Source organism: Melitaea cinxia, chromosome 21 (genome assembly GCF_905220565.1).
Source record: "Melitaea cinxia chromosome 21, ilMelCinx1.1, whole genome shotgun sequence".
Classification (NCBI taxonomy): domain Eukaryota; kingdom Metazoa; phylum Arthropoda; class Insecta; order Lepidoptera; family Nymphalidae; genus Melitaea; species Melitaea cinxia.
The window spans coordinates 8,661,522-8,682,220 of record NC_059414.1 but is presented as its reverse complement, the minus strand read 5'-3'; the positions used below and the strand labels follow the sequence as shown (position 1 = coordinate 8,682,220).

Genomic DNA, 20,699 nt, shown 5'->3' with positions numbered 1-20,699 from the left:
CTTAGTTTAATGTTTCAATCAAATAATTTCCTTATTATGGCAATTTACAATAAATTCAAATGTGATGATTCTCGATGAGAGTCGGTTATGATAGAGGCAACGTATCGGATAGGTACGGTTGCCTAATGGCTTCTAAGAACAGTGAGGTCATTGTTTACGAAGACAGGGGGGAGGATCTTGGTTACTTAAGACCGAAATCCAAAACACCTTCATCCCCTGCATTGCCGACTGTCAGCGAACCCGCACCTAGTGGCTCGGAGCGCCTACAACAAAAGATCGAGAACCAGAAGGTTGAACAACGCAAAGCAAGGGCCGCACCTGAGTCTAAGCCGAGCTCGATGTCATTGGCGACCTTTATCCAGGCAACCATCTCCCCGAAACAAGGTAAGCTCCCGCATCACCCCTCTCCCAAAAAGGCTGGACAGGGAGAGCGACTATCGGGGACGCTGAGCGGGTTCACCAAAGACGACAGTCCGAGGCACCCGGAGGCGTCACTCGCCGCTCGAACTAGGGCCGATATGGGACAAGTAGAACCACCAAGACTTCGACCTGCGTCCACACCGTTTCAACATGCAGAGAACGCCCTAATCGAGTTCCTGGCCATAATAAAGGCAAACCGCGAGGTAAGCCTGGCCACCTGCAAAAAGATCATGCAGGCCTACCAGTACGATCACCAAAGGCTACTGGAGGTGGAACTCGAGGAAGCCGAAGCAGCCATATACAACAGCAAAACCCGACAAATACTCAAGGGCAAGATGTCGGGTAGGTATATGGCTGCATATAACACCACAGCAGGTTTTGTGAGCGCGGTCGAGTCTGAGGGGAGTGACGAGGAGTCTCAAACCTTCGACACACCTGAAGGGGACCCGGTGGTGGTAGTGGCCAGATGCACGAAAGTAATGCTGGGCGACCGGATGCTGCGGATGGCGAAAACCATCTCGGGCGACCGGGAAGCCGGTTTACCGTCCGTGACCTGGGGGCTACCATCGCTGGAGTGGATAAACGGTGTACCGGGATGCGGTAAGACAACTCGCATAGTCAGGGACTTCGATGAGGACACGGAGGTCGTGATTACGACCACAGTCGAGGCGGCCAAAGACCTAAAGGAAAAACTGGCGCACCGCTATGGCAACAAGGCCAAGCAAAAGGTGCGCACTATGGCATCCGTGCTGGTAAATGGTTTCCGTGAGGGCTCAAAAATCAAACGCCTAACGGTGGACGAAGCCCTCATGAACCATTTCGGAGCCATAGTAATGGCCGCCCGACTATCGGGAGCAGAGAAGGTAGTCCTCATTGGAGATATAAATCAGCTGCCGTACATCGACAGGGACAACCTGTTCGAAATGCGGTACCGCAGACCAAACCTGTTAACAACCATCTCATGTGAGTTGTCATGCACGCATCGTAACCCCAAAGACGTCGCCTTTGCCATCAGTGAGGTTTACAAGACCGTGTACAGCTCAAGCACAAAGATCCGATCTTTGCGAGTGGAGAGCCTCACGGGCGCGCGCATTCCTGTAGGAAGGGACCGGACCTTGTACCTGGTCTTTACGCAAGAGGAGAAGAGATTGCTGACTGACCAGGGATACGGGTCTGGTGAGGGATCGCGCGTCTTAACCATCCATGAGGCGCAGGGCCAGACCTATGAGGACGTCGTTGTCCTCCAGACGAAGACAAGGAGGCTCAAGATTCACGACAGCGTCTCGCACGCTGTAGTCGCGGTGACTAGGCATACCAACACCTGTGTCTATTACACCGACGACCGTGACGACGCAATTGGTCGCTTTGTGACGAAGGCAGCGGAAACTTCTGAAAAAGATATCCTCGAGCACAGCCTCAGGATGGCGATTCACCACAGGGATGCCGCCGTCATTGAGGGTGTGCTCGAAATGTTAAAATTGTAGCACACCTTACTTGTAGGAATAAATTGTATAAGGAAAAAACTTAGGAGTAAGAAAAAAAAAAAAAAAAAAAAAAAAAAAAAAAAAAAAAAAAAAAAAATTACTAATAATAACATAGGTTAAGTGTATATTGTAAGTAGGCCAAGTAGGCCATAAGTGTACATATACGTTAGCTAGACAATAAGTGTACATATATTATAGATAGCAAGTAAGTGTATATATAAACATAGATAATAATAATTATTATAATAGTGACAACAATAATTAAAGTAAGGCGCAATATAATTCTATGTCTTTTTGCATGTAAGATATCAATTAAGTTTAGCATAATTTTGGTCGGTGGACTCACGTCTGCATTAGGGATACTAAGATAGAATAATTAGGTCTCTTAGTGTAAGCTGCAGTAGTGTAACAAGTAAACGATCAGTAATAAAACTTAAAATCGGAATAACAAAAGCATGGGCACTTTAAGCCTGTGGACATAACTTTATTTAAAAAAAAAAAAAAAAAAAAAAAAAAAAAATAAATTCAAATGACCCACCAAACCACTAATGATTCTTAAAGCTCACCAACTTCCGTAAACATAAAATTTCGGCACGGGCCAAACTAAAAGTAGATAATTATTTTAAGTGTCAATAAATAATAAAGATGGCCCCGCGTCGCTGAGTGCTCGTCCATCTCTCTTATCTCAATTCTTAATGCGCCTCTTTGCTGGTCATTCTTTTTTCGATTTTTTTTTTCTTTTATCCCACGTCATCCGTCGGCGAGTTAAATTTTGTGTTGACACCACGGAGGTTTTATGTTTTAATCTGAACAAAAAATTCAATACGTTCAAAAAATGTAATCGGTAGTATGCACCGAACACATATTATAGGTAGATTATATTGAGGCTTTGTCAACATATTTATCTAGTTTATAGTCAGTCGCTTAGGCAATTGTGATATATGAAGAATTTTATCATCACCATATTGAGACTTAGTTATTTCTAATATTTTTTAATGATCTCAATTATGAACGATTTAAGGTAGTTTCATAAAGCTGTAGTTATAAATCAAAAGCGCAAGAACAATATTTTGTTGCATTTCCGAACGAGACGGACCATCGATCACGGCCCGTTCCAAGTTTGAATAAATTTATGTAACGTAATTGCAGTGTGGTGTGCGTGCGCGCACTCATATTGCAGCAAATGATGTTGGATTATAATTTAAAGTAATGTCTTAATAATAACAATGTTATATTGTCAAAATCAATATTCAATCGACTCGTTTTATATTTGAATATTTTTTCTGTATACTATTTTCTTTATTAAAAACATTTTATATTTTAGTAAGAGTAAGTCATTTTTATCGCTATTTTTGGCGTAAACTTGTGGAGGCCTATGTCCAGCAGTGGACGGTATAGGCTGTAATGATGAAGTCATTTAAATAACTCCCAAAGATGTAAATAATTTTATTTATAAACCTTTATTTCTTTTTTATCCTTTTCACTGTCCGTGGTACAATTCATTTCCGTTAGTCATGGTTTGCAAGCAAATTCAAATATCATTTAAAGTATCTATGTTTGTTGGTTTTCTTATATTAAATATTATATTTTTTGTTTTCAAAAAATATTAACTTTAAGTAAATAGGTATATGGGTAGTTGTTAATGCCGTTAAATAAAATTACAAGTTAGCGTAAAATCTATTACAGTTCTAGTAGGTAAGTACTTATGAGACAAAGCGTAGGTGGATGTCTACAAGGTATTAAATACGATTCAGAAGCTAACACAAATCTGAACGTATTTAGTGTCCATTAACGATCAATAAATCTTTCCATAAAACTATTGACTGTAGACCTGTTACACGGTTGCTGATAAAGCTACCTGACGTATAACGGTATCTTACAGATAAAAATGATATAATTGATGATTTTTTAATAATGATATACATAAAAATTATATAAATATATACTTTTCCACCAAAGTATGAAGTACCTTATTTAGCAGGTAAACGTTGTAGTTTTTTTTTATATATACATATAACTAGGTTGGTAATCAAGCGTACGCCTCACCTGATGGTAAACGTTTACTGTAGCTTATAGACGTCTGCAACACTAGTAACATCGCAAGCGCGTTGCCGACCCTATTTCCTATTCCCCCTAAGAGTAGTTATTAGCTGTGGTAAAACAACCCATCAAGATCTGTTTTATCTCCTTCTGATAAAGTCTACCAATAACTTACCTTTAAATAGTTACCTATTGGTTACCATTAAATAAATGGGTAATGAAAAAGTCTCCCCCGGTTTCCTTCTAAGTAATTAATATTGAACTGTGGACAAATTTTCTCTATTTGAAAATATAGTTAGTTTATTTTTCACGATTTCCTAGCTTTTATAAGATGTCAGTCATTAAAATCATAACAGTAGTTTAAAAGTTTCTTAATTATACTAAAATTAAATTAAATTAAATTTAAATTTGCTGTATTCAAGTATGCTTTGAAAGAATATATCGTACATACAATAATAGAAATTATATCGGATTCGGAGTAGATACATTCTGTTGAGAACAATCAGCAAACAACTCAACAATCATTCATCGTCGGTCACTTGTTTGAGACGGACGTGCTGCTGGTATACTAACAATAAAAAGATAAAGTGCATACGATTTACTTCCGTAGTGTAATAAGCAGATAACTTGTTTTGCTGTGAAACTAATCTGTGTTAAGTTAATCGCGATAGTAACATCTAAGCGAGGTTTCTCTTTCTGGCATCGCATCTGTCGGCCGCAGCGGTGCGGTTTCCTCACCACCTCACCGCTAGACTAAGAGACAACAAATATTTTTTGTTTTCCTCTAACTCCCAGGATCTTATATTGATAATGTCTTTGCAAAGAACGCCACCAAACAAATTCTTATCGGACGGTGACCTGTCAAAATGTGATGAACAAATCGATTACACCTATTCTAGAAAACGAAAAGTACCCCATGATCCAGATATGAGTGAACTTTTTGGCATCTTTGAGGAAAGGTTCAAGCAGCAAATGGTATTATGGAATACAAATATTAATGAATGCATCTCAAACTGTGTTGCTACGGCAGTAAGCTCGGCTATGTCTACAGAGCTATCCAAAATATCTACATTGTTAAGTGATATCAATAATAACATAGTCAAGTTGAAAGCTGAAAATATCAAAATAAATAATTCTATCACCCTATTTAACAACCGTTTAAATGAATTCGAAAAATCATTGAATTTCTCGTCGGATCGCCTGGACGAGTTTGATACTCGTATCAAATCATTGGAGAGTGGAACAAAGACATCTGTCGACTGCGAGGGTAAAATATCAGTCCTTGAAAATAAAATCTTAAACATGGAACAGCAGGCAAGGGATTGCAATATTGAAATTTCTAATCTCCCGGAGCGACGCAGTGAAAACCTATTGTCTATATTAGAATGCCTAGGAAACGAAATCAAACATCCTATACGTTCCACGGATATTGTAGCCATTCATCGAGTACCTCATGGTGATCAAAAGGATCGAAGACCAAAAAATATTGTTGTTAAGTTTACCAGTAAACTAAAACGCGACAATGTACTGGCTGCGTGTCGCACCATGAAAGGCTTGGACTCAGCAAGGCTATCCGTATCAGGATCACCAAACTCTGTGTACATAAACGAACACTTAACATTACACTACAAACTATTATTTCGCCGGTGTCGGGAAGTTGCTAAGCAGTGTGATTATAAATATGTATGGATTAAGCATGGCACAATTCTCGCTCGCAAATCGGATACATCGCCCGTTATTGCTATTAAAACATCAGCTGACATCTCCAAGTTCAAGTAACATCTTTTCTTACTATTTACAAGTAGAGGGTTCGCACTCCTATAATAATATTTTTATTTTTCCCTTAGTATATATAAAGCTTTGTTATCATGTAATACGTGTCGTTGTGTTGTTTCTGTATTGTATAAAACTATTATATTACGTCTCTGTTGCGTTCAATGCAAACATAGCTATGAGTGGCTTGAGTAACATGTTTACGTCTGCTTCTGTTACTGCTTTCAGGGCGTGCTTATTGCTTTATTACCATTGTGAACTTGTAGTGGTGGGCTTGTACCCTTATAGCAATGTAATTATTTTTTATTTATTATATATAAAGCTTAACTGTAATATATTTATCATACATAGTTTTTTGTTATTTTTAATTTTTATACGATTATTATATTATTATGTCTCCGTCGCGTTTTATGCAAGCACAGCTATTGGTGGCTGGAGTGGTGTGTTTACGGTTGCTTTTGTTGTGGCTATGCGTCTTCAATTAGTATTTTTTTACTATGATGAACTTTTATGTATTTACTGGCAGTGTGATAAAATGTTTATTTTTATATTATCATATTTTTATAATATATTTTGTATTGCAGGCAAACTTAGGAATATTAAGTATATTGTATTTAGGTTCTATGTTTTTTTAAATCAGCTGCGATTAAATATTTACTATTTATGTTTTTATTTGAGATTTGCGGGTAGGCGGCATTATTATGTTATTAAATACGTTTTATATACTCGGTTTAACAATGGATAAATATGTGTTATCAGTATTTTATCAGAACTGTCGTGGCTTGAAAACAAAACTTAATACTATTTATATGAATATTCTCTCTCATAATTACGATGTCATTGTTCTTACTGAAACATGGTTAAATAGTAATATATGCGATAGTGAATTTATTGATGCTCGTTATAACGTATTCCGCTGCGACCGGGACCGCGACGGTTGCGGACGACGTGACGGGGGCGGTGTGCTGGTAGCGGTTCGCATCGGCATGGGCGCGCGGCCATTTACCCCAACGAGCCGCGTCAAGTCAAGCAACTTAGAGACTTCATTGGGGTCCTCATCGCCTTTTATTGATAGTCTTTTTATTGAACTACACACGCGTAACTATTGCTGTGTAATCAGTGCTAGTTATATACCGCCTAATGTACCCTCTCATATTTATAAACAGCATCTGGAAGATTTGGAGTCAGTGTTTCAGTTTGGTGATATTGACAGATTTATTGTATTGGGTGACTATAATTTACCTAGAATGGAATGGCGGGACACTGGAAAATATTTAACACCCATATTATGTAATAATTATAATTCATCGTGCATGTACCTGTATCATTTTATTAACTGTTTTACTGTTTTCCAAATGAATAAATTCAAAAATAACAATAACCGCATACTTGACTTGTTTATTACTGACATAAGTGATTGTGAATCATATGCTGCTCCCGTCCCACTGGTACCTCCTGATAAAAACCATCCGCCCTTTTACGTGCTTGTCCCTATAAGTAGTAATTTTATATCTACTCCTAATAAACCTAGGATTGAGTATAACTTTCACAAGGCTAATTTTATTGCTATATCTGAGGCACTTGACGAGATTGATTGGGCATTAATATTTCACGGTAAAAAAACTGAGCACGCTACCTCGGCATTCTATGAAGTTATTTATAATATTATTAAGAAGTATGTGCCTACAAAATTAGTTAAGACCACTAAGTTTCCCATTTGGTTTAATTCAGCGTTGATTCATATATTTAGGAATAAAAATAGAGCCTGGGTAAAGTGGAAAACTTACAAAAATCCGTCTGACTATGAAGAATTTGCTGTGTACAGGGATAGATTTAGAAGCATATCAAAGAGTAGCTATAAACTTTATATGAAGGAAGTGGAGGAAAAAGTAAATAAAAATATTAATTATTTCTGGAAATATATCTATAATAAAAATAAGAACCACAACTCTCCAAGTACATTTCATTATAATGGTATTACAGCAAGTAGTCCAGATAGCATAAGCCAGTTATACTCCCAGCATTTCAGATCAGTTTTTGGACCAAATAATGTTCCATGTGATTTCGACGTAAATAATATTTCTGACGTTAATGTAAATTCAGATCTTAATTTAACAGATTTATATATATCCGAAACTGATATCTTGACTGCATTGCGAGCCTTGGATGTCACTAAAAGTTCTGGTCTGGATAATCTACCTCCTATTCTACTTAGGTCCTGTGCTTCCGTCTTGTACCGCCCGATACATCATTTGTTCAATTTAAGCCTAAGTGAAGGCGTTTTCCCAACAATTTGGAAGTCCGCTAGAATCACACCAGTCTTTAAATGTGGCGATAGGTCAAATGTTGAGAACTATCGACCAATATCAATACTGCCGGCCCTGTCAAAGCTCTTTGAGAAACTTGTTCATAATGCCATATACCCTTCGCTGCACAACATAATAATTCCTGAACAGCATGGCTTCGTTAACCGTCGTTCAACCAACACGAATTTGTTAGTTTATACAACATACTTATTTAAAAGCATTGATGAAAATAAACAGACCGACTGTGTTTACACAGATTTTAGGAAGGCCTTTGACAGAGTTGATCATAAAATCCTTTTAGAAAAGCTAGCATTCAATGGCATTCGTGGTAATTTATGGCGCTGGTTTAAGTCTTACATAACTAATAGGACTCAAAAAGTTGCTTTCAATGGTGGTGAGTCAGAATTTATTTTGATAACGTCTGGTGTTCCTCAGGGCTCGATAATGGGTCCTTTACTCTTCCTACTATTTGTTAATGACATAAAATACTGTTTTGAGTTTTGTAATATCTTACTATATGCAGACGACTTAAAAATTTACCATACTATAGACAGTTTTAATGATCACGTCACATTTCAAGCAGATCTTAATAGATTTTCTACTTACTGTATAAACAACAAAATGGAACTTAGTATAAGCAAGTGTAAGCACATCACTTTCACGAAAAAGAAATATGTTAGTCGCTTTCAATATGAGTTATGCAATGTACAATTAGATTCTGTTAAATCCATCAGAGATCTTGGAGTCTTGATGGATTGTAAGCTACATTTTGATATGCATATTGAAAATATTAGAAGTAAAGCTTTCAAAATGTTCGGTTTTGTTATGCGAGCATCCATTAATTTTAAACAGACATCCTCTTATATTACTCTATATAATGCTCTGGTCCGCTCTCAGGTCGAATATGCTGTGCTTGTGTGGAACCCGTTATACAAAAAATATACTGCGATACTCGAAAACATTCAAGCTAAATTCTTAAAGAGTATGCATTACAGGTGTTGTCTGTGTCGAATGCCGTATGATCAGTTGCTTAAGAAGTATAATCTCATTACCCTAGAAGCTAGACGTAGTCAACTTGAAGCTATGTTTGTGTATGATTTGTGTCACAATAGATATGATTGTCCTGGTCTTGTGAACCAAGTATGTTATGGAGTGCCGAATAGAACCCACTGTCGCAATATTATTAAAATGTTTGCCACATCTCGCTGCCGTACAAACGCTGGTAGACGATCTCCACTGCATCGAATGCTTAGTTCTTATAACGATCTGTTTAACGCAATCGATATTGCTGTGACGAGTCCCCGCACTTATAAAAAACTTGTATTGCAATGTTTAAATTAATTGGATTTACCTTGTAATTATAGCTGTTTGTCTTGTAACTGTGATCGACTTATTTTGTAATATTTGAGGTAATCCGTGGTAAACGGTGTTGGTATTACGATAAGTACTTTTTGTATATATACTGATGTTGTTGATACCCATTGTAATACTGTTTGTTTTCCCAAATAAAAAGAAAAAAAAAAAAAAAAAATTAATAGTAAATAAAAAAAAATCCCCTTATATTTATAATACAGCCGATAATTATTTTTATTCTCAAGAACGTTATTTAGTTTAAAAATGATTTCAAATGAAGAAACATATTTTTTTACAAATCAAAGCCAAGGTTGCCTTAAGTTCAAGTTGTGGTTAGCATCGCCAGCTCCAAATTAGTGTAATCTTCTCACAGACCAAGGTTCCACATTACGAACGTACTTGTAAGACATAAAAATTATTCGTACATACAGCATCTGTGCTCTTGGTTACGATTGCCATTAGCTTGTACTGAACTGTTATTGCGTCGTTATGACGATTAAATTTTATTAAAAAATATACTTTTATGTTATTTGCCGTGTTTATGAGATTTTATTGTGTTCTTCAAATAGTGTTCTTTCAATGGTAGCTTATTATTGAATATAGTTAACTCAAATGCCATTTTTTTAAGTTATCGGCTGTGTAAGCCGACAAAACTAAACAGGTCCTGTTACTAAAACTATTCAAAAACGGGATATTTACCATTTTTTTTTGCGGATAGATCTTGACGGCTTTGACAGTGTCCATACCGGACTACCTCCTTTTTCATACTTACAAGAAAATAAAAAACATGGTAAAAATCCCGTTATTGAATAGTTTTAGCAATAGAAGTAACCATGTTAATCTAAAATCTTAAACACCTACTAGATCTAAACAGAAATTGTTTAGGTCAACACTATTGAACCTTTTCAGTACTAAATAAAAATGTATTATTGACTAAAGGACTAAAAAGGAGTAGAAATGAAGTAACAATAGAAAATAGGAAACATCCTCTGACGTACAATAATGACTGCAAAAACTTATTAAGCAACTGAGTAACCCTAACACCTACCGTTAAAACTGTCGTACGGTAAAGAACAAACATAGCTCTAATCAAAGAGCGGTAACAGCAAGCCAATGTGCTTTATAATCTCAGCGTGACAACTGCGCGTACAATTTATAGTAATCTCAGTGATTGAGAGAGACATCTGACGCACTGGCCTGTCATTAGCGGCAGGTATGGCGCCACCGCAAGGTTTAAAATTATTTGACAAAAGTACTTTTACGAAATACGCTCATGTAAAATATTTAAACGATATTGTTTAATACGTGACAGAAATTAAAATATATAATAGTGTAGAAATGATAATTTATTGTTCTTCATCTACATACTATCATGTAAGCTTAATTTGCTACGATTTTTTTAAAAGTATAGGTACTACGTGATAACATTGGCTAAATTACGTTCTCATTAACAAATAAATATGCAGATAACAAATTATGAAGAAAAAAATTATGATCCAAAATCTTAGGCAAATTAGTGAGTACAGCAGAGGACACGATAATTCACCTGACGAGCTCGAATCCGTGACATCGATAATAACTGCGCCCTGACCCGCTTGCAATGCATATACTCGTGCTCATAAATATTTTATTACAATATTTAAAAAATGTAGTAGATAGAAATTTTAAGTAGTAGAAACCTCGGAAGAACTTTTCTTATCAAAAATAGCGGATAACTAATTATTAGGCCAATCTACTATGACACCTATATAGTACAAATCAAACAAAATTAGAACATTTATTTCTGCCATTAGATTTTATTATTTACCATATCATATTACCATATTACATTTACCATATCGAACGTCAAACAATCTACACTTCAAAAAAAGTCATAGCTATAGGTATCAAAATCATGTGACAATTTAAAAGTTGCTATAATATAACGTACATGTACACGTACCTAATATAACAAACTTAGGTAATGTACCCACCGTGAAATCGTCTTCTCAAACTTTGAGACTTTAGTGAAGATTGCCTGTTTATTACCTAAAATGCTAATTTTGTACATCCTATGCCAAAACTAACACTAAAATTACTTTTAAAAACATTCCTCGTATTAAAGCTTAAGACCTCTGTGCTCAAGTGTCCCGAACCATCGAGCACGTACTCAGCGAACAGGTGTACAGCGCAGTCTGTTGATCTTACACGTTTAACAGGCGATGAGATGACGCACGCTGCAACATCTTTGACAGGAATAATCAGAAAATAGCGTTAATCGTGCATCTATTAGCATAACCTAATTATTCAATATCGAACTGCTTGTCTGCTTACTTACTGTCTACATTTATAGACATTTGATTGGCACTCAGTTAATGCAGAGATTAATTTAATACTTGATTGAAACATAAAACTCCAATTAAATGAACAGAGGCTTATTCCCACGTGCATATACATATTACATACGAGTACAACGATACAAAACAGCTCTACTAAAACACTTGCGTATTAAAGATGAGATTTAATTGAGCGGACCCTGTTATGGCTCATAGGGTGGAAACATAATTATTGCTTTGATCGCCGTAATCGAAATCGGTGTAAAATTTAAAACATACTTATTATTAGTTAAATAAATTATATTTACTACTCCACTGTCAAAAATTTTGCACCTATATTACATACACAAATAGATACGATTTATCCTATTTCTTCTATGACGAAAAAATAGCTTCGACTATTGAGATATTTTTTTTAACTCAGCACATTACAACATCAATAGAATAAATTATTAAAATCTACTTTTTATTTTTCACATAAAAAATATATATTTTCTATCTATCTAAAAATTTATTTCTCAGCCTTACTGATTCTTGTCGTTCCGAACTTCTGCGTAATAAGTGAATATAGATAGGCATAATGATTTTTTACTTTCCTTTCCTTTTTTTTACTTTCCTCAAAATACAAAAATTTCATCTTCAGTTACCATTAATCTAACTATCTTTTAACAGTTTGTTGAATGTAATATAATTATATTCCTGTCTGTTACAGAGTTCAGATAATCCAGTCGACGAAAAGCCGACCAGTGAGAAGAGCTACGTAGTGGGCACGTGGCCGACTAGCACGCCGGGACACACGGGCTACCTCACTGTTGCTACTTTACCGCCCACTTTCATACGAAGTAAGACCATTCAGCATAATGTTATGGTCCTGTTATAACTTAATATAATAATGATATATCCTATATAACTTAATATAATAATGATATTAAGGGGACGGTAATACATAAACTAAAGGATAAAAATAAAAATTCGATCTTCAAATCAAATAAACTTAAATTATATGATTTTGACTGTCCTTAGTGATATCATCGGGTAATTGGTAATACACACATTGGTAATTTACAGCTTCAAATTATAAAAATGAATACGTTTCCTCCAAACTACCGTTATATCCAAAATCTTATTCTAAATTATCTTCTAAAAGTTTACCAAGTACAATTATGTATTCTTGCGTAATTTCAAACATTTCTCTCATTATTAATGATAAATTCACGTTAATTATATAAATGTGATATTTACAACGTATTTTCTTTTACAGAGAAATCAAATCAGTTTCAAGAGAATTCTAGCGAAGTGAAAGCTACAAATAATGGAGAGAAAGCAAACCCTTCTGAAGACGTAGAAGAAATGGTTATAGACGAAAACAAACAATGATTTTCTAATGTTATAACAATAAATAAGCAAATAATTTTCGAAGTTTTATTAAAACGCAACACACTTCCTTTTCAAGAAAAAATAAAATTAAAATTGTGGATATATTGTAACAAATCACCTTTTTTTTGGTAATTTGTTACAATATATCTATGTTTGGTGGAACCCTTTTACGGGTGATATCCAGGACGCCCGTGTAGGCAGTCCTAGATTGTATGTCGGCTTCAGAACTTGGGAGTGCAATACCGACAAAACCCCAGCGGGAGCCTTCAACCGCTTTAATTGGAGGGTTCCGAATCTGCCGGCAATAGGATCCCTCCAGCGACAGGCTGGCCTCGTGAAAAGACCAGACTTCTCCTCCATGGGGACTGTCCAGCTCACCTCTGAACAATCCCGACGACGCCGTGTCTAGCAGGATGGGATTCCCATCCCGGCCCGACACGGGCACGGGGGCGTTACTGGAGTCGCATTAAGTAGCGCCACCTACGCGTTCCCGTTCGTCGCCTGCGGACGGAGGCCTCGTCGGCGGCCTCCTCACTCATCCGCTCGTCATTCTCCTTCTGGGACATTACTGTCTCGCAGAAGGAGACCATCGCCTTCCAGGACTCGTCGTCGCCGAGCATCGCGGTGATGACGCTCGGCAGTGACAAGTCCCCTCCGAGAACTGTCTCGAGGGTGTGATTATAACAAATTACCTTAAACTATATTGTGACAGTATGATATAACGTATATTATGAAAGGCTAAAAAGTAATACCTATTAATTATAAAAAATTTATATAGTCGAATGTTAATTTAACTTATTTCATTACTCCAAGAAGTTTAGAAATATTTTCATTCCATTTACAGAACCTAAAAATAATAGATACTTGTCTAAGGGGTCTGGGGTAATGGTGCGAGATATAAATAAAATAAACAACAAATAGTAATTATCGTTTATTTGATAGATTTGCTTACATATCAATTATATCTTAAACTAACAAATACAGCTACTTAAATGTAGATATTTTTTCGGAACATTTTTTTCTCTCCAATTCATTTATTGGGAGTGTAAGGCAGTGAAAATAATATCAAAAAAATTATAATTTTGGCATTTTCAACATGTCGTATTACTCTTATCACAGAAATCTTGATCTATGTTTATTGTTAAATCTATATAATTTCACCGTGTGTTTTATTATATACGATAACGAACTACATATATTATAGGAAATTGCTATGCACGTACTTTTATAATTTCCTTCATTATAGAATTTAAGAGCACAAAATAAAATGTTGACTATCAAGATAATTAAGCCAGGTTCTTGTTCAAATGAACAATTTGTTTTGGTCAAGAGAGTATAATTTTCAAACACGAAAAATTTCAAAATTAGTATTTAATTAAAAAATAATAAGCAAAACGAATAGTTTTCTATATACGTCATAAATAAAAGAGATTTCGATCATAGTTTGCAATATAATATATAGTAGATTATTTTATAAATACACGTACATATATGTTAGTTAAATATTTAAAATATAATATATTTCAATTATTTTATAACCTGTTATAAATATTATTGCTATTATATGTATACGTTAAAAAATGTTTTAACCAAAAAATGTTATAATTTATATATATAATTATCAGGTATATAAATAAGTATAAGTAATAACTTTGCTTGAAATTATCTGTTCGGAATGTTTAAAAGATATGAATGAATGCAGTAAGATAAAAAAATACTTAAAATGATAGATTATTAAAGTTTTAACGGCGGTTACAATGTTTGATACTAAATATATTTATATAAATTAAAAAAAAAAGTGTTATTTAACTTACAACTATGAAGTTTTAGACAACTCTACTCAGACTATATGGTATAAATCAATAGTGAGTGGAATAGTTCTCAACAGTCTACAAAAACGTTTATTACAGAGATTCAGTCAATTTTCCACGTGCCATAGACTTTTAAGACCTTTTTATTACATGATTAAAGTCAAAAGATACATAATTGTTTAAAAAATGTTGTGTTCAATTAGATAGTTTAAGTTATTTTTTTTTTTCGATTTTAAATATATTAATTAGTAGCCTTGTAGTTGTTACCTATTAGTAAGGGAACAAAAAGTTTTTTTTTTAAATAACAGGGACAAATGAATGATGGTGCCATCGGATGTTAAATGGCTACTGTCGCCCATAGACATACAACATGAGTTGCTGGTGCATTGCCAGCCTTCAGGGAAAAATTTCATGCTTGACAACCTCAAATTCATTCGCTTAGGGAAACCCCAGGAAGAAGGACATTCCATAGTTTACTTTGCGGGTACCTATATTTTTTGTGATCTGTTGTGTGAATTCTATAACAAACTTTTTTAACAATTCTTCATATGTTATAAATATATTCTAATATGCTACTAGTATCACTCTTTACTAGTTTTTTTAATAATTTTTGATATTTTAATAAAATTTTCACAACTTGTAATAATTTAATTTCATTTTCAATAATTTCATGTTTCCATTACTTCAAAACACTCGACTTCGACACTTTTTTAACATAATTTAAAAATCATTAATATTCTACATTATATACACCTTAAAAGGTGTATCATTTTCTACAATGACTATTTCCTACAAATTCAGTTATTAATTATACATGCTAGCGATTAGTTAATTAGTCAATTAATAAAATATGTTTCCGTAGAATAGTCCTCGTACTGTCTTCCAATAATAGAAACTGCCACGCGGACATGATTTGTAATTATCTGCAAATAATTATTTAGTTCCATTTAGTTCTCATTAATATATTATATAGTCCAGACTATCATATGTTCAAATCAAAACTAATTACATACATAACAAAACATAAAAAAAAAATTGTTTAAAATTAATTTTAAATTTATTTCGTTAAAGTTATAGAAAAATAGACAATGCCATCTTTAAGCATTAGGACAAATTTTGACATTTATATTGACAATCTGCAATCGAGTAGCATGACGCACAAAGTTCTTATCTTTTCTGCTAGGTGCAGAGAAGTATTATGTCTGCTAGCGGAGTATTGTAATGGTATTAAAAATTGCATTTACCAACCGTACCAAAAAAAAAATTTTTTTCGTTTTGATAATAATAAAGTAAAATATTGTATGAATTCATTCAAAGGCAACCATGATCTTGTTATTGAATCTACTTTTATTTATTTTATGTTCAGTTTGTTAAATAATCCCGCGTTGCCGCAACGGTTACAACCACGGATTGTATCTACCTGTTGCGCTGGCGGTTGCAGGTTCGTTCCCCGCACATGACAAACATTTGTATTGGCCATACAGGTGATTGCCGTGGTCTGGGTGTTTGTGCAGTCCTTGTGGGTTTCCCCACCGTGCCTCTGAGAGCACGTTAAGCCGTCGGCCCCGGTTGTTATCATGTACACCTGATAGCGATCGTTACTCATAGTAGGGAATATATCCGCCAACCCGCATTGGAGCAGCGTGGTGGATTAAGCTCTGACCCTTCTCCTACGTGGGGACAGAGGACTATGCCCAGTAGTGGGATATTACAGACTGAAGTGAACCATAACAAACAAATTTAACAATCACTCTGGTGTGGTGGTGCTATTAGTCGCCTAAAACACCGACGGTTTGTGGATTCGGTTCTCGCTCAGGATTTATATTTGATTTGTACAAATATTTTTTTCCCGATTGAATGTTTGTTTCCCACCGTGCCTTGGAGAGCACGATAGACCGTCGGTCCCGATTGTTAACATAAATACCTAATACAAACGCTACTCAGTAGGGAACATATCCGCCAACCTGTCACAAACAACCTCCAATCTTTCTCCTACATGGAGAAAGTGGCCTATGCCCAGCAGTGGGATGTTACAAGCTGAATGCGTATTAAAAATTGTATTCACTAAGAAAAGCACTAATATACGAAATGATTTCACCTGAAATCGCTAAAGTCAGTCTTCAGCTGTATGGTCGGCTTGGCGGGCCGCGTTTCGAAGGAGGGCCTCGAGGGCGGCGGCCGGCGGCTCGCGCGACTCGCCTGACTCGCCTTCACCGCGCTCTCTAACTTCGTACGTAGTTCGGGAGACTGTTGCATCATTGTTTTAAATTCCTGGAAATTACGTACAAATATTATGAACTAGAAAACTTTTTCTTTTCATCCGGAACTTTTATACGGGATGAGGACGTCTTACGCCTCCGATAAAATACTGAGTAACAAAGATTGAAATGGATAAAAGTACATTAAAAAGATATAAAAACTTATTCACAAAGTGTATTTCGAAAAAATAAATGTCAAAAACTTGTTTTACATTTTTATGTTTTTTTTTTTTTTATAAAATAACTACAGACTTTCTTGTTTTTGTTTTGACTATTAATAAAAATATTTAACAGTAAAGCGCCTTTACAGTTGAATCAGGATCTATATATTAAAAGAAATTCCAAAAAAAACCAGATGGTTTCTGGCAAACTATTATTTGAATTTTTTATTACGATGTTCCAAGTGTTAGAAAAATCTATTAAACACATTAAATCTGCACATCCAGTCATGCATATGTCGTCTATTAAAGTTTTTAAACATTTTTATTTATTCATTCAATTCAAATTTTTCAATTATATATTACCTGTGGATATTTCGGTCCGATGCGCATAAGCCAATTGAGAGCGAACTCGTGCAGAGTGCGAACGTGCGGAATGCGGACCACGTCTTCCGGCTCATGGAGATACGAGATCACTATTGGCACTAAAATCCACAGCATCTGTATACCTGTACGACGTGTTGCTTGTTAGAACGTGTTCAGAGTGGGGATTTATAAACTTGTATATTAAATAAATATTTTAATTATCTCACCTCTGTGAGGATCCTCTATTAAACAAAAAAAAGTAGTTATATTGTATAATGTATATTATTACAACTTATTTATTCATATTGTTTTCTTTTTATTTTTTAAGTTTAGTAGCCTAGAAAGTTATAACTAAATAAACTCTTCACTAAATAAAATAAGACTTATTAAAGAAAATTTTTAAAACTATCTGAATTCGAAAAGATTTAGATTACACTTAGGATTACACTTCGAGAGAGATTTATTAAATATAAGTAATAGAATATCATAAAAATAATTATTACTAACTATATATATATCATTAAAATAACTATTAATTACTGCAGTTATGAAATTGTCACGTTGATAACAATAGTGATAACGATTTTAATTTACAATTAAGTCCGCGTAATTTACATTTAAATACCGATCACAATAAAATTAAAATATAATTAATCTATCAACTTACTACGTATTTGTAAATAAGCGCGATAATTGCCTTAATCGTACTTATAAATTTTTTGTATTCATGTACAGTACCCGGCCGTAAATAACGCACATAAACCATTGGAAAGAGACGATCGGCTAATTTCGAAGGCCGGGTACAATCCGGTTAGGGTATGTAATTCAGCACCTAAAAGACAATCTTGTTAATCCGCAAGATTGAGACCATTAGACCGTCAATCTTGCGGATTTCGCAGGCGTATACCGCATTTGTAATGCCGCTAATTTTATGCGGATCCGCGGTATTGCATTTCTATCTCTGGCGACTGAAGTGTATATTGGTAAGTATTGCTACCGTTGACTGTACTGTGAGCGTATGTTGACGTCATTGTTCGAGACTACATCGCCCATAAAATATTGGTGGGTCCAAAACGTGGCGGAAATTCGAACAAAAAAATTGTAAATGTCAAATCCTTCACAATTTGACACTGACAATTTCTTATTTGACATTGTCACTAGAACTTGATGAACTTTCCGAATCATTATCTCTCATTCGTTTCGTCAAAAATGCAACGATAAATTCACGGGAATTCATGTTGAATTAAATTTTATTCAAATCCATGCGAATTATTTACTTACAACCTCTACAGCAGCACACAGCGCTCAAAAATGCGTTCCACCTACAAAATTCGCCTACAACGCTTGCGACGTTTTTACATAAGTGGAACGGCAATTTCAGCGGTCGTGATCGACGGTGCTGCGGGCGTTAAGTGGAAGGTAGCCGCGTGCAAGTACTCACGGCGCGGCTCGGGCGCGGCGGCGACGAGCTCGTCCAGCGCGGCGACGGCGGCCGTGGCGGCGCGCACTTGCGCCGGGCCGGCGGGCCGCCGCGCCGCCGCCGCGCGCGCCACCACGCGGCCCGCCAGCGCGCGCGCCCACCACGACACGCGCGCGCCCGCGCCGCCCCACAGCCCGCGCAGCACGCCGCAGCACGAGGCGAACACCTGCGCCCGGGGCACGCGATTTATACTTCGGCTACCATGGCCTCACTACTGTATTATTTATTGTACATGTGCATTATGCTATGTGGCTACGGCATTAAATAATATAGCCAAACCCTCTCTTCCCGTGGGTGTCATAAGGGGCGACTAAGGGATAACATAGTTTCACTACCACCTTGGAACTTGGCTTTGAAATATACAGACCGAAGACAGCAGCGTCTTCGGTGCGACAAGGCCAGCCCTGCGGTCACCAACCCGCCTGCCCAGCGTGATGAGTGTGGGCAAAACACATGGGTTCACGCCATTTTTGTCGCGGCTGATAGGCTGAAGTGTGTGTATGCGTTTGTGCGTGAGTTTTTGCGAGCGTGTGTGCGTGTGTGCGTGCGTGCATGTGCGTGCACTGAAGCGAAAGCTATGTGCGTGTCCCAGTCTGTTACTAATTCTAGTTACATAGGATTGTGAGCAGAGCATAATGTACCTCATGTTAAATGTAGCAATTTTAAAATTGCTAGTTATTTTGCTACCGTGATAAAAAAAAATTTATGTAGGTTTTTTTACGTTCGTTAGGTTTGTATAATCTCCTCATAGCCAAATGTTTTAATTTTACTACGTATACTCTGCCATGCCATCTTATGAGTTATACACATGCGAGTACTACATGTACATGAGTTAACGCAGCAATGACGTTTCAGTTAGATGCTCCGTAGCTGTATAGGCGTGTAGTACACAAAACACAAAGGCGGTTACGTCGTGGTCGCCGGTGTCCAGCAGCTGGCGGAAGTGGTTGACGCAGGGGTAGTGCAGCGGCGGCGCGGGCGCGGCGCGCGCCAGCACGCACGCCATCGCGCGCGCGCCCGCCACCGCGTCGATGCGCTGCTCCGGCTCCTCTGTGCCAAGGTACACTCTACGTATTACCCATTTTTTTCCCATACACTTCACGTTTCAGCCCGAAATATCCCACTGCTGGGCATAGACCTCTCTCCTCGTTTAGAAGAAGGAGGTTGGCGATATATTCCCTACTATGAGTAACGACCGCTATCAGATGTACATAACAATCGAGACCGACAGCTTAACGTGCTCCACGAGCCACGGTGGGGCATCCTACAATGACTAGTAACTACATCGGTTACAGTAGGTCCGGATTCGCGGAAAGACAAAAATTTTAAAAGACCGAACCTAACGAAACAACTTAAACGAACACTTACATTTTCTTACTTTTTACTTTTACTTATCGTAATATTCCGAATTAGAAAGCATCGTTATTTTGGAAAAAAATGTTGGAAAAAAGCTCGAAACAGTTGTAGGATATCGATTAGAAGAAATTTACAACATATTTTTTTGCAACTTGACATTTTTTGAAGCCAGTACTTGAGTATAATCCTTGTATGGAGGTAG

At 36.4% G+C, this 20,699-nt stretch overlaps 2 protein-coding genes across 2 annotated transcripts in view; one reads left to right on the top strand and one right to left on the bottom strand.

Annotated features, from left to right (window-relative positions):
• LOC123663849 (tRNA (adenine(58)-N(1))-methyltransferase catalytic subunit TRMT61A) overlaps positions 1-13,103 on the top strand; it is a 75,813-nt gene extending 62,710 nt beyond the window's left edge. The window contains exons 6-7 of the mRNA XM_045598486.1: positions 12,404-12,533; positions 12,953-13,103. Coding sequence (XP_045454442.1) covers positions 12,404-12,533; positions 12,953-13,068 — 246 coding nt within the window. The 3' untranslated portion in view covers positions 13,069-13,103. The remainder of the gene's footprint in view (positions 1-12,403; positions 12,534-12,952) is intronic.
• A 3,870-nt stretch (positions 13,104-16,973) lies between these two features.
• Positions 16,974-20,699, bottom strand: part of LOC123664293 (HEAT repeat-containing protein 5B) — a 53,371-nt gene continuing 49,645 nt past the window's right edge. Inside the window, exons 35-38 of the mRNA XM_045598884.1 lie at positions 20,052-20,191; positions 19,103-19,307; positions 17,662-17,819; positions 16,974-17,150 (exon numbers count right to left, since the gene is read on the bottom strand). Coding sequence (XP_045454840.1) covers positions 16,974-17,150; positions 17,662-17,819; positions 19,103-19,307; positions 20,052-20,191 — 680 coding nt within the window. The remainder of the gene's footprint in view (positions 17,151-17,661; positions 17,820-19,102; positions 19,308-20,051; positions 20,192-20,699) is intronic.